Source organism: Aquarana catesbeiana, linkage group LG02, assembly GCF_042186555.1.
Source record: "Aquarana catesbeiana isolate 2022-GZ linkage group LG02, ASM4218655v1, whole genome shotgun sequence".
NCBI classification, from domain to species: Eukaryota; Metazoa; Chordata; class Amphibia; order Anura; family Ranidae; genus Aquarana; species Aquarana catesbeiana.
This window is the reverse complement of record NC_133325.1, coordinates 178884688-178900065: the sequence shown is the minus strand read 5'-3', so window position 1 is coordinate 178900065 and position 15378 is coordinate 178884688. Positions and strand designations below refer to the sequence as shown.

The 15378-nt window shown below is 42.0% G+C and overlaps 1 protein-coding gene across 6 annotated transcripts in view; it reads right to left on the bottom strand.

Moving 5' to 3' along the window:
* STAT2 (signal transducer and activator of transcription 2) overlaps positions 1 to 15378 on the bottom strand; it is a 174062-nt gene extending 158684 nt beyond the window's left edge. Inside the window, exons 1-3 of one of the 6 annotated variants that reach the window (XM_073613934.1) lie at positions 15233 to 15313; positions 6134 to 6258; positions 3460 to 3636 (exon numbers count right to left, since the gene is read on the bottom strand). In XM_073613934.1, the coding sequence (XP_073470035.1) occupies positions 3460 to 3590 (131 nt within the window). In that variant the 5' untranslated portion in view covers positions 3591 to 3636; positions 6134 to 6258; positions 15233 to 15313. Of the gene's footprint in view, positions 1 to 3459; positions 3637 to 3786; positions 5070 to 6133; positions 6259 to 15232 lie in introns of those variants that run through there. The other 5 variants (XM_073613933.1, XM_073613935.1, XM_073613937.1 and 2 more) reach the window with 5 other exon arrangements.

Below are 15378 nucleotides of genomic sequence, written 5' to 3'. Positions count from 1 at the left end.
GCATTTAGACGTGCTACGTCACAGACCAGACAAGATTTACTATACTCTCAAAGACCACCAAATCGAGAGAATCCACTTAGAATTATAACAAAATATTGTAACCAGCATGTGGAAATTAGAAAAATTGTTTCTAAGATCTGGCATGTTCTCACAATGGACCCGAGTCTGGGTTGACTGATTCCTGAAGTACCCCTTTTCCCCTTTTAGGAGAGCTACCTCTATTGCCTCCAAATTGGGGAAAAGTGAATTTAAAAAGGAGACAAGGAGGTTGATCATTGTAAATACAAAGGCGCTTTTATGCGCGGCTCTTGTGGCTATTGCAAATATATGGATACTAATAAGAAATCCATTTTACCAAATCGCCACATTTTTAAACCTCGACATTTTTCAAACTGCAAGACATTTGGTGTGTGATTTATTTGCTTAATTGTGACTGTGGCTGCTTCTATGTCGGAAAGATGAAGCTCAAATTTTGGAAAAGAGCTTACCGTCATATTAGAAGCATGCAGACCTGTAACCCTGATCTTCTCTTGGGTAGACACACCTCTCTGATCCATCGGGTGTGTTTCCCAGGATCAAATTTTTGATTCTGGATCGCATCCACCCTAGTCCAAGGGGAGGGGACTGGAACAAGAGCCTCCTCCAGATCGAACTACGCTGGATATATACGTTACGAGCCACAAACCCCCCTGGGTTAAATGATGCGGTTTGCTTCAAGCCCTTTCTTGAGGGTTTTAATTCAGGTGGGATGGAGAGATAGGCATACATGCTCCCCCAATTTTACATATTGGAACATTATTATAGATATCCCCTTTTTCTTGATCATCTTTCTTCACCTTTCCCGCTTGTATAATATTTCTTTTCTCCTTTTCCTCCATTATCTCTTATCTGAGATTGTCTGTTAATTTTCATCATTTATGACAGTGTCCTGGTATATACATGTTGTTCTTTGTGATGCGCTTCTGATGTAAACATTTTCACGTACAGTTCCCGACACATCCCCTCCACGACCAATTCTATGGCCGTCTCTATGTCTCTGAATATGTATTGAGAATTGGGATCAGATTGAGATCAGGATTGATTGCTCTATGCAACCTGACTCAGCATGAGCGAACCAATTGAGCCCGTTCCCTATAATTTACCATTTTTGTTGATATTTTTATTCTAATTTTTTCTTTGACATAGATCCATCTGCCATTGGTTTGGGATTATGGCTCTGCCACACACAGTATTCACGCCTATTCACCATGTGCACCCGGCACGGCAAAGAGTTTCCTGTTTGGAGGGTCTTTGAGGAGGAGTTACGTGCTTTACCATCTGCCAATCTCCATCCCCTCCTGTACCCAGGACAACTTTCGTTGTCCTGGGATGCCTTGCCGTGCCGGTGGGATGTCGACGCGGCGTGTCTCTCCGCGGCGCGTGCTCGTGATGTCATTGCGCGAGCGCCATACGAACCATTCGGTGCAAGTGCGTGGCAGGGGTCACGCCTGCACCGTGGGGAGGCGCGGTGCGTCCACTGCTCAGGAGGCCCTTTCGGGCTAATCAGGAAGTAAACCAGTCGCACACTGCTGATTTGCATTGAGCAGATGGGTGGCGATGTATGTGGGGCTATTTAAGCCTCACATTCATTAACAGGCAGACAGGGCTTTGGAAGGGACGTTTCGGGAGAGGCTCACTATGGACCAGATTCACTGAAAGTAAGCTACTGGGGTAACCCCGTGATTTAATGCCTTTGGCCTTTGATCTACCAGCACTATGTATGTCCTAGTGCATATTTATATCTTTTTAACATATACTTTTTTGCATATTTTTCTTTTTTCCCTCTCTTTGATGACCCATTCTTTGGCAACATTGACATCAATCAGTTACCACCTCATTTAATCAGTCCATGATACATCATGCGCCCTCCATGCCCTGCCTGCAATGAATGTTACTACTTCAGATAGGTAGGTGACTCCATGTGATGTTTAGCGATTAGGGGTGTTTGTGCTCCATTTCTCCCCCTTTTTTCCAATATAGATCACATCATATTTTATTTGTTTTTTTCTTCCAGATTTTCCGTTTGTTGTGCCTCAGTACACATGGTGTTTTTCAGCTGTGTCTGGGTCTCCAGATTTCAGCTGTTTTTGGTGTGACTAGGGATCATATATCCCCTTATAACACTTGGCCCTTTATCCCACCCATATCAATTTTAAATTGAAGCAACAATCATGTGGACGGGATGTCCAGGGAACTCTGCTTGACAATGTCATTCCTTTGCTTTTAATTAATGTGGATGTTCTGAGGCATATGCAATTGGCTATGATGTAAGTTTTGACTACCCTTAATACTTTGTATATGTCTATATAGTAATACCGGTTAGGGTTTAAACATTGCTGAACATTCTGCATTTGAATTTCATAGATATCACTTCTACTGTGAAAACCCCTGATGAAGGAGACAGCATTCATCTCCGAAACGCGTTGGGTTCAGGAAGCTATATCTTCTCTTTGCATTTGTTTGTATATGTACATCCACATTTATGTGCAATATTTCATATGAGTTCTTTAATAAATACATAATATTTTTCTAATATTGTTTGTTCATGTGGTAGTGCCTTTGAAGTCCCACCCCTAGGGGGCTCTCTTTATTTCTCGGAATACTTGGGATGTGGCACATTTTTTGAGTTCTCCGTACCAGAAACTTATTTAATCAGTGGCACAGATGTTGATCGCTCCGTGAAATATATGTGGATGGATAAAAATAGAACAGGAGCTAGTGCTCTCTGCTTATATGTATATTTATTTTAAAAAGTTAAATAAACTTACAAGTAAAGCACTTGTACTAAGTGCATGTAGTGAGCGCGTTGGTTACAAACAATCAACCGAAAAGATGGCCGCGGGTGACGTCTTACATAGCTTCTCCCCCGTACGCGTTACGTCCTTGGGCGGGACGTTTGACCATTCTGGTCATATTAGGGAGGTGAGTGGCTGCTGATGTCTTTGGTGGAGGGGCTGTTCTTGCTCTAACACTTGCATGCCTGTTTTAGACACACATCCTCACAGTGGCAGGTATCCTGTTGATTATGAATTTCTCTGTAAAATTGATTTTTCTTACATGTATTATTGATTTGGTTTTTGCGCTGAACTGTTTTGTTTTATGTACAAAATAATGTTTTTTGGATTCTGCTTTGGGAAAAAAAAATCAAATAAATCACACATGAATGCAACACATGGTACAAATCATGGCTACATAGACTCAAGGATTTATTATCCATTTTATAGCAAGCAATCTTATTTAAGAAAAGTTTTTTTTCTTCTGCAAATACTGAGAGAAATACTGCAGCTGCCATTGCTGACCAGGAACGCCAAAGTGCAGAAAAGGAAAGCCAAAGTAAAGACAAAAGGTCTTTATCTGCTGCTTCCAAGTTTCCCCCAGGAATTCCCTATAAGTATTTATGAGCTTATATGTCTCCCTCACCAGTCTTGTGATTCAATCCATGGTGCCAGATACTGCCGCACCTCCACTAGTAGAATCTGGTCACTGTAGAGTCCTAGGAGGTGGTCCTTGAAGGGTCCAGGTAAGTTCAACAGGGAGTCCCATTGGCTCATGTTGTGACCCACTAAAGCACTTTCGCAAGAGGAGCGATAAAATTAGCTGGAAAGAAATATTATATAACTATAGAAATCTAAAAAAAAAATTACATTTTCTTCTGTTGACTACAGTTTTGTAAATGAGCTGAACAAGCTAAGGACATAGGAGATACATTAGGAAAACTAACGTAACACATTTGCAAGGCTTTTCTACCTTCTGTTGATGTGGAAATCGAGCCAAACACTTTTTCCTTCTTGGAAAGATAATGAGATAGATATAGGAAGGGTTGGACCTTGTCAGATTTTTTTGCGTCCTTTGTCCTCATTGGAAATATTTCCCTTTGTTTCCTGTCCTAGTCATAAGACAGGAAAGAAGAAGAAATCACATAATTTGGAGATAAAAAAAATTTAATATTTTATCTCCCCTTCTTTCCGGTGACTATTATAAAATGTGACATTTCCCCTTATTTTCTACTATCACTGACATAGGAAGTGATGTTAAATTTCTCTAGCAGGGCCATAGACAGCATCTGATATTCTTAAGGGGTAACTCCACTTTCATGGGAAAAAAAATAGCAAAAAAAAAATTAAATTACAGTATAGCGTATACAATTGCGACATAAGTCATATTGCAATTGAATGTTATTAAGAATTACCTTTCCTTTTCAGTCTGCAGAGCTGCAATTTTCTGTAAAACGCAATGCATTATGGCTACCTGGAAGTGTTCTGTACACAGAATGTGTACAGAACGCCCCCCAGAAACATAATTTCCTGCTTGTATAATTCTCTCACCAATTTTCCCAGAAATCTGCACTAAGATACATGTCAGATTTCAGGCATCCCCTGCAACAAAAATGTAATTTTTGGTAAGATACTCCCAACAGGAAACATTCAAAGGGATGCAGACCCTGCAACTTTCCTTATTAGAGTCCTGATTCTGCAGCTGCTGGTTGACAATTATGAAACCACTCCCATTAGACTCTCCAAATACAGGGGCACAGAGGAACTAACAGGGATTTCTTCAGAATAACAAAAGGTAGGAATCTGCAACAAAGTTTTTTTACAACAAAAGTGAAGTTACGCTTTAACCTTCCCCATTGTATTCAAAACATGGCTGTACTTTAAGTACAGTAAACTCAAATATATTCAACTTTTAAATAATGCAGTGCCTCAATTATTTAATCTCCTATGTCATTGCCTATTAGCAAAAAGGAAACTGGATAGCTATTCAGTTAGCTCTTTTCCATTACTCAAGATGCATATGAAAGACTTTGGCCTTGATTTACTAATGCATAGCTCTGCGATGAAGGAAAGAAGACACATTAATGCATGTTATGCTGCATAATTACATGGGCCGCATTGAAGTGTAAGTTCCCCTTTACAGAAAAAGCATACAATGTCACGTACCTAATCTCGCCCATCACTGTACAACACTACGTGCATCTCTTGCAATATAAAAAAACACTTCCCCCAGGATCTTGTAAGATCTTAGGGAGAAGTTTTTTTTTTTTTAAGCACAAAAAAAAATAAAAATAAAAAATAAATTATATATATATATATATATATATATATATATATATATATATATATATATATATGAAATTTCGTATGGCGAATATGCAAAATGAGGTTCATGACATCATGCACATCTTCTTGTACATTTACATACAAAGATCTCGCAGTTTAGGTACGTGCTTTCCCTAAAGGCAGTGGTGATCTTGCCTTTCCAAGACGCATGTATCAGCCAGGGCTATTGCACAACCATCTTCAGGGAAACCAGGAAGCTGAAAACAAAAAAGTTAAGCAAAGCAAAAAATATTGTTTAACAAAGCAGGGTTAAGCTGGTCATAAATGAACCAACATTTGTCTGGTTCAGCAAGGATCGGCGGAATTTCAATCCATCTAAGGCCATTCCCACTCGACAGACGTCAATCTAACTATCGGCTTCGATCTTACAACTCTGAAATTTTTAATTTGACCAACTGCTGCATCAGTGTATTCTGACAGCATGAGTCCCCACTGTCAGAATACAATAGCACAGCAGGGAGGGTTCCAATATCCATCTCGGCTGTGTGGATGCGGGAATCCATTCTTTTTTTTTTTTTCCAATTAGCCCATTGAATCATCTATGGCCAGCTTTGAGCAATTTCACACTAGCATGCAGAGATGCGTGCTGATGTAAATTTTAGGGAGGTGGGGGGGTCCACTTTATGGATACTATCTGCATGGAGTTTGTGTGCCCTCCAGATTTTGTGCATGCATCCCCTCCCACAATCCACAAACATTATAATAGGTTGAGTGGCTTCTACCTAAATTAGCACTTATATGTACATGCACTGCTCGTTCCGCGCAAACAGAAGTGAGGCGGGAAAAGTGGAAGTTCTGGAGCTCATGGTGCACATTACAAAGAGGAAGAAAGACACAGTAAGAAACAATTTGATGAAACATAGATTACAGGGCCATTAAGTAGTGGATATGTACGGATTAATTTTGGAGAATAAAGATATTATTTAGTGTCACTTTTGAGTTTAAAAAACAAAACATATTGCAGTTTACCCAACCTTAGATGAGATGGCTGCATTCGTTTTCTTTTTCTCAGGCTTCCTTTTGCTTTGTTTTCACCCAGTAACTCTATAAATAACACACGTCCTGTTCCCATGTGGCTAAACTCACTTCTCCACTGTATCTAGGGAAGAAGCCATAGTTTACATCTAGGTCGGAATACAAAACATGTCTGCCTTTTGTCGACTCCTACATTGGGGCTGAAGAAATGAGTAGTTTACAGAAGAAATAATTCTTTACCAGTGTATGTCCAGGCAAAACTTTTTTTTTTAGTACAGAAAAGTAAGGCAGGGTTAGAACCCCCGTCAGCTTTGTCAAAGCCCAACTCCGGGCACAAGAAAAAAAAAATAAAAAAAGAACTTACAGTAGCCCCCTCCCCCGACACATACACACTACAAGGTTATCTGCTCCACAAGTCTAGGAGTACACGGATAAGGAGCAATGCTTTCCTTACTCCTCGCAACAGTAGGCTTCCTCCATCTGTGTGACTGATTCCACAAGCACCAGGAAGAGGAGTAAAGCACCAGAGTGAGGAATAAGCTACCCAATACAGACTCTTCCTATACACCTTAAGCTACATTCACGAGGCCGAAGAGCAGATATTCTTGCCAGTCATTTAAACGCAACCTGCGCACACTTGGGGGGGGGGGGTTTACTAAAACTGGAGAGTGCAAAATCTGGTGCAGCTCCGCATAGAAACCAATCAGCTTCCAGGTTTTATTGTCAAAGCTTAAAGCAGAGTTGCGAAAAATTATTATTATTTTTTAGATTGATCCTAGCATTATTACAAATGAAATACAAAAACGATTACACAATGATCATGATCGATTTAGCATAAATATAAATTTCTTACTCAAATATTTTCTGCCTCCATTTGTGGCTGTTGTCATTATGATTGTGGGCATGAGAAGCCCAATCGAGATCTCTTCCTGGATTAGTTTTGGAGAGGTGCATGCTGGGTAACCAGCATGCGCCTCTCGATCTTGCACATGCGTGATTCACTGGCCACAGTGTCGATTGTTTCTAACGTTGCCATAACAACGGGCGGCGACGGAGGAAGGTCCCGCCCTGTTGTTATGGCAACATCACAGTACTGCCCACAGACTCCTGGGAAATGACAACACATCATTTTCCAGGAGCACAGGCCAGGGAGGAAGTGACGAGGAGCTCCGTGTACCAGGAAGTGGCAGATTAGGAGGAATACATAGCAACAGGGCAATTCTGGTAAGTATAAAAAAAAAAAAATTTCCCCAAATGTTTTTTTTTTAGGTTTAGAGGAGTCCGATTCTGAAAAAAAAATTTCAGGGTGGAACTCCACTTTAACTGAACAAGCTGAAGTTAGAAGCTGATTGGTTACTATGCACAGCTGCACCAGATTCTGAGTGATCCAGTTTTAGTAAATCTCCCTCACTGTGTATAATAAGGGGCGGCTGTCAAATTTGTACCCTGAACAAATCAATGGCCGATGCTGCTGATGTTCTCATGTAACCGCCAAGGCAAATAAAGCCTCTGACTGACCCTGGACACAGCCAGTGTGCATTACAGGGTCGGCGTTTAGTCATCTCTGAACACAGCAAACTATCCACAGATATGTGCCTGTGTGAATGTAGCCTTAGGCAATGCGACATGGGATCCAACTTGTGAGAGCACAAGTCGCATGACATGTCAAAGGACATGTTTCCCTATGAGAGCCGTCTTAACGGATCCAACACAAGTCGCTCCGACTTTAGAAAAGGTTCCTGCACTACTTTGGTCCGACTTTGACATGACTTCAATGCTTTAGAGCAGGGATATGGAATTAGTGGACCTCCAGCTGTTGCAGAACTACAAGTCCCATGAGGCATAGCAAGACTGACAGCCACAAGCATGACACCCAGAGGCAGAGGCATGATGGGACCTGTAGTTTTGCAACAGCTGGAGGTCCACTAATTGCATATCCCTGCTTTAGAGTGTAAAAAGTCACATTAAGTCGGACTGAAGTTGCAGGGCAAAGTCGTATAGAAAGTCGCATGACATTCATGTCGGAGCAGTGTGAACCTGGGCTTAGATGGAATGAGCACTGAAGCCTGTCATTGATTCGCACAAGCTCCCTGTCTGCGACTGATCAAAAACATCTAGCTGTACCCAATGCAGAAATACGCTGATCTGGGTGGGGAATGTCCCGAATTGGCTTTGTGTACGAGCCCTAATATGTAGACCAGGCTGTCCAGAAAAAGTGCCAGTAGCGGAGGTTGGGACAAGTTATAACCCTGCCAAGAGGACTAAGGCAGTTGTTTCACCAGTTACTTCAAATCTAGGCCCTGCAAGGACCACTGACCTATTCCTATACCACAGAGTAACAGCGTGTGTTGTGGGAAAGAAGAGTCACATTCTCTCTCTGATATAACCACTTCCTGTGTGCTGCACAATCTGACTTTACAGAACGGAAAACACCTTGTGCTACAAATCACAAAGTATTATCAGTAAATAAGGGCTCCATATTACTCAGCATGACACTCATTTAATACACACACCTGACTCCTCACAAATAAATCTAAAGCCAAATTGTTTTATTTGTATTGTTGTGGATGGCGATGTAAGGCCTTATTTATACAGGCGGCAGGGGGGGGGGGCAGTAAGACCAGGCGTTTGAGTCATGGTTTTACCGCCCACCTAAAAAAAAATAACATACAATCAGAGGTGTCTGTACACATGCTGCATGTGCTATGCTAATCTTTGCAGCTGCCACAAATTTACCACAGTTTGTCAGGTGTCACCACCTGGTAAAGTGTTACTCAACCCACAACAGTAAAAATCAGTCTGTATATGCAGTAAAGCATGCTTCTTATACTCACTGTGGAACCTAAGGGGTTAATCCTCTGCATTGCGTAAAACAGCTGCCTGATCCTGCCTTCTCTTACCCTCCCCTTCTTCCACAGTTCCCAATCTACCTGGTGATAGAACAGAGCCTTGGGGGCAAGCTGCACATGCTCAGTTTGGTGTGTATTGCTAGAGAGGTTTTATTTTTTTGGGAGGGTGCATGTGATCAGCACTGTCCAGACAGAGGGTCAGGGGTCCTGCAGCTTCATTGGACAGTCAGAAGAGAATGAAAACCCCTCCTACAAGCTTTGACCAGACACTGATAAAAAAAAGTTACAAGGCCGCTATATATTGCTGATGAGAAAAAGTTTTTGGCAGTTTATATTTACTAAAACAATTGCATTTCCATGTTCTGTGTACTGTGGGAGGCCAGATATAGTGAATGCAGGGTTTAGTAACACGACCATAAGCCAATCACTTGGCTCGCAGTCGCGGCATGGTAATTCCATTTCAAATCCCCGTTCAGAAAAAATAAAGCAAAAAAAAAAAAAAAAAAGAGACTAAAGTGGAACTTTACTTAGTAACGCAACATTTTTTTCCTCCCCTTCCCTCTTACACAAATGTAAAAAAAAATTATAATTTGTATCCTGCTTTTCAGGACCCCTGCCTTACCAAAGGTGCATGAATGTAGTAAGATGCAGCACATGTACAGAACAGACATAAAGCTCCTTGAAAACGTATTCATATCCCTTGAAATATTCCACATTTTGTCATGTTACAACCAAAAACTTAAATGTATTTTATTGGGATTTGATGTGATAGACCAGGGATTAGCAATTAGCGGACCTCCAGCTGTTGCAGAACTACAAGTCCCATGAGGCATAGCAAGACTGACAGCCACAAGCATGACACCCAGAGGCAGAGGCATGATGGGACTTGTAGTTTTGCAACAGCTGGAGGTCCGATAATTGCATATACCTGTGAAAGACCAACACAAAGTGGCACATAATTGTGAAGTGGAAGGAGAATGATAAATGTTTTATTTTTTACAAATAAATATCTGAAAAGTGTGGCGTGCATTTGTATTCAGCCCCCTTTACTCTGATACCCCTAACTAAAATCTAGTGGAACCAATTGCCTTCAGAAGTCATCTAATTAGTAAATAGGATCCACCTGTAAGTAATTTAACCTCAGTATAAATACAGCTGTTCTGTGAAGCCCTCAGAGGTTTGTTAGAGAACCTTAGTGAACAAACAGCATCATGAAGGCCAAGTAACACACCAGACAGGTCAGGGATACAGTTGTGGAGATGTTGAAAGCAGGGTTAGGTTATAAGAAAAAAAAAAAAAAAAGCTTTGAAAGTCTCATGGAGCACTGTTCAATCCATCATCCGAAAATGGAAAGAGTATGGCACAACTTCAAACCTACCAAGACATGGCCGTCCACCTAAACTGACAGGCCGGGCAAGGAGAGCATTAATCAGTGAAGCAGCCAAGAGGCCCATGGTAACACTGGAGGAACTGTAGAGTGCCACAACTCAGGTGGGAGAATCTGACCACAGGACAACTATTAGTCTTGCACTCCACAAATCTTGCCTTTATGGAAGAGTGGCAAGAAGAAAGCCATAAGAAGTCCCATTTGCAGTTTGTGAGAAGCCATGTGGGGGACACAGCAAACATGTGGAAGAAGGTGCTCTGGTCAGATGAGAACAAAATTTTACTTCTTGGCCTAAAAGCAAAACGTTATGTATGGCGGAAAACTAACACTGCACATCACCCCGAATACACCATTGCCACCGTGAAACATGGTGGTGGCACCATCATGTTGTGGAGATGCTTTTCTTCAGGAGGGACGGGAAAGTTGGTCAGAGTTGATGGAAAGATGGATCGAGCCAAATACAGGGCAATCTTAGAAGAAAACATGTTTGAGTCTGCAAAAGGCTTCAGACTGGGGCGGAGGTTCACCTTCCAGCAGGAAAACGACCCTAAACATACAGCCAGAGCTACAATGGAATGGTTTAGATCAAAGCATATTCATGTGTTAGAATGGCCCAGTCAAAGTCCAGACCTAAATCCAATTGAGAATCTGTGGCAAGACTTGAAAATTGATGTTCACAGACGCTCTCCATCCAATCTGACAGAGCTTGAGCCATTTTGCAAAGAAGAATGGGCAAAAATGTTACTCTGTAGATGTGCAAAGCTGGTAGAGACATACTCAAAAAGACTTTCAGGTGTAATTGCAGAGAAAGGGGGTTCTACAAAGTATTGACTCAGGGGAGCTGAATACAAATGCACGCCACACTTTTCACATATTGATTTGTAAAAGATTTTGAAAACCATTTATCATTTTCCTTCCACTTCACAATTATGTGCCACTTTGTGTTGGTCTATCACATAAAATCCCAATAAAATACATTTACATTTTTGGTTGCAACATGACGAATAGTGGCAAATTTCAAGAGGTATAAATACTTTAAGGCACTGTTATGTTTGAGGAACATCTACACATTCATGGCCGATTTCTGAACGCGCTCACAAATACTGCTGCAGACCGCTATTGTGCCCCCAGAAATGGGGGCGTTTGCGCACGAGTGGAAATTCGCTGCTGGCCTCTGTCAGGTCCAAAATACCTGGCAGAGACCGGTGGTGTATCTGCACATGAGCCAGATTTTGAAAGGGGGTAAAGGGAGAACTAAAATTCTGCTGTCATAAACTGCGAGCAGGCAGACTCTTTATTGAAGAAGAGATATGAAATGTCTCTTCTGCAATAAAATACACATACCTGCCTCCTCTCTGTCTTCTCTGGTATGTAAACTGAGTTGTGCATGCGCAGCTCAGCTTATACTGCCAGTATAGTCTCTGGTAATATGTGTGGTGGTATGACTGACTCATGCGCATGCCACTCCAGCCCCTGAAGATGGCTGAAGACCGCCACCCAGCAGAAGATGCCGGCACCAGTGCGGAAGGAAGCAAAGGTAAGTGTAGCTGCACTTTAAGGTGTCATTAAACCCACATCAATAAATGCTGTTTTAGATTCTGTTCATTCTCACTATGGGATTGTTTTTCTGTATTCTGGAAAAAAAAACCTGGCTGATCCTGCTGCTCTCTATCTCCAACTTCTATCCATGTCCCCAATTCAGCTTGGGATTTTGCAGCTATGGTGGTAACTCTGCACATGTTCAGTTTTCAGTGTATTTTCTACTCTGAGTATTTCCTCCCTATCACAATTGAGCAGCCTATGTGACTATAGAGTCACACATATGGGCATATACACAGTGGTAAATGACAGCCCACTCCCTCCCTCCTAGATGCCCACTGACCAGGCAGGATATTACATGTAGATTAATGGAGGCTTCACCTCCCTCTTATTCTAAGACAGTTAGTGTGCATGGATTTCTGACAGTCGCAATGTTATTGCCATAACATAATAAAGATTTGATTTCAAATATATATTTGTATGCCAGTTTAAAACAGTTTAACATGTGACCAGCAGTTGTATATCAATTAGGAAAAAGGTACTTAGATTTTTAAAAATTAAAATAATTACAGTTCCATCATCCAGAAATAGAAGGGACAATGTAAATGAAACGGTGTGTGTTTAGTATCCTACAAAAAAGGAGGCAGTCCTAGATCTTTGGACTGTATGTGTTTAACTTTCAATAAAAGTTTTCTGGATAAAAAAAAAAAAAAAAAAGGAGGCAGTCAAGGAAAAGGAAAGGAAATCCTCTCTAATAGTGGCTTTACATGCTTTCATTTTTTTATCTGATCGATGAGCAAATCAATCAAATCAACAGACAAGTGAATAGTCATAACTTTCCTTTTGATCATTTTAGATTAAATTCAATCAAATTGAGTCGACTGACCAGGGCAGAAAACGATTGATCGTGCGGCATTGGACATAAATTTGATTGTATCGATCAAATTACAAGAATGCATGGTGCAAAACAAAGATGCAATCGATTACTTATGAACATATCTTCCAACTATCTTCCCCATGTGTCATGTTGATCAAATAGATTGTTGTCCATATATTAATATTTCCAATCGGAGAAGATCGATTACTTGTCAAAGCATGCACTGCCACCCTAAAACACCAGAACAGGAGTTCCCATTGGAAGCTTTCCCCTCTATTCCCCCCTTTTAGTCACGGTGACAATACTCACCAGGACACAAAAAGAGGATGTACCTCTTCATAGACAGCAATAAAACCCCAACAGGGGTTCTAACACGCCCCTCCTTTCTCCAAAATGAAAAGGATTTCATTTTAAATACACAAAATAACTCAGTAGTGTGTTCACTGTTTCTTCATTGTCCATGGCAGAGGGTGTCCCCAGAATTGAGTGGAAATCTTCCAATGGGGACCATGGTTCCAGTGTCACTGTCTAAAGCCGGGTCCACACACTACAGTTTTTTTCATGCAATCCAGTAAAAAACTGTCAGCTCCAGTCAGAGACTTCAGTACGCACTACTAGTTTTTCTTTTTCCATTCAACCCAGCGGGTTGACAGTGACAGCTCAGATTGGAGCCGCTGTACTAACAATCCGACATTAGTGCAGCGATCTCCCCCCCCGCTGAGCTGTTGTGTTCTGACAAGGGGTGGCCTCCCCAGCCTCAGCGCTCTTTGCCATTGGCTGAGAGTGCTGATCTGGAGTCGGTCGGCTGCTGGTTTTCCAGCATGCACGTCTGACATAAGCTGGCCGAACAGCCGACTTCTGTTGAACGAATGAGTGACTTGTATAGCGCTACCTATGTGAACTGAATCGCCTCAGGGCGCTTTTTGCCGCCGATGTCCAACTGCGGTATAGCGCGGTCCTTTGCCCCATGAGGTCCCGACACACTTATAAACACATACACATATTTGGCCAATTTTTCGACAAGATCTAATTAACCTACCAGCATGCCTTTGGAGTGTGGGAGGAAACCGGAGTACCCGGAGGAAACCCACGCAGGCACAGGGAGAACATGCAAACTCCAGGCAGGTGGTGTCGTGGTCGGGATTTGAACCAGTGACCCTATTGCTGCTAGGTGAGAGTACTAACCACTATCGCTAGTGGCTACTATAAATAATCACTGTCTTCTCCTGATGGGGTTGGCTTCCCCTGCCCGCCGGGAGCAGACGATTGCCTGACAGGGGGATTTCCCTGTCAATAAAGTGTTGATGGGAGAATCCTGCAAATTTCTTTCCTGCAACCTGTGCTTCCAGGAAAGAAATTTGCATTGTATATGGCTGGCCTAAGGCAAGCCATGGATAATTTATTTTCTTTCCTTCAACCACGGGTGAAAGGAAAGAAAATCTCTGGATTACTGTGTTGATGGAGAAATGCCTCCCGCAGCGCTATTGTATGGGAGCGCAGGGAGCCTTCCTTGTTGCTTATAAGTTAAAAATCAGTATTTTTTTGCTAGAAAATACAAGGATTACTGCTGGGCGGCTTTACCCCTTTTTGTAACACATTGTCAGTGTTAAATGGTTTGTCTCAACCCTGTAACTGATACCTCTGCAAGAGAGCTTGATCTTTTGAAAAACAACAGACTTACTGAGTGGATCACCAGGTAAAAACAGAAAAAAGTCTAAAAAAGAAAACTAATAAGGACATCACATCTAAGAATTGGTAAGCTGCAATATAATAAATGTTTGCTTTTGGGTTTAAGGCCCGGTTCACACTGGTGCGATGCGAGAACACTGTGAATCCACTGAGGGTTCCCGCATCGCACCGACTCGCATGTCAATTCACACTTCCGTATGCGAATCGCTGGGGAGTGTCAATACATTGTTAATGACACCCCCAGTTCAGCTTGCATATCGCACTGCGAACTGACAGTTCGGATATGAATCGGATCGCATAGGTGTGAACAGACATGCGATCCGATTCTGGTCCGAACAGAAAAAAGGGTCCTGTGCGTGTTTGCACCGAATGCGGTGCGATATCAGCCATATTATCTGTATGGCTTATCTGAGATAGTATAAAAATAGAACTATTCAGAAATAAAAAGTAAACAAAGCTCCAGCCAAGCTGAAGATCCAGTATTATAACATTGTCACTCAGCTAGCTGACCTCCGATGACCCCAACAATTCAGAGACTGATCTCTTCTACATCCATATATATATATATATATATACATATACATACATGTATACAGCAGTTTACTATTACAGAAGTCAGCATGACTTGTATACAATGACGTGAAGCCATCAGAGCAATGACACATCCCTATAGGAAGACACTGCACAGAGGAGCAAGCCTCCCCCAGGGTCAGCCAGCTCTAACCTCCGTACACTTTATAGAAAGGTATTTATTTACCGAGCCTCGTCCAGGTCAACACTCTGCACAATCAGCCGCACAGCTCCTTGTCCCCAACCCAGTGCACCCTGGCTCCGCACTCATTGGCTGCAGCCAACGTCAATCATACAGCATCAGCGATCTAGGATGCTCGATGGGCGGGGCCC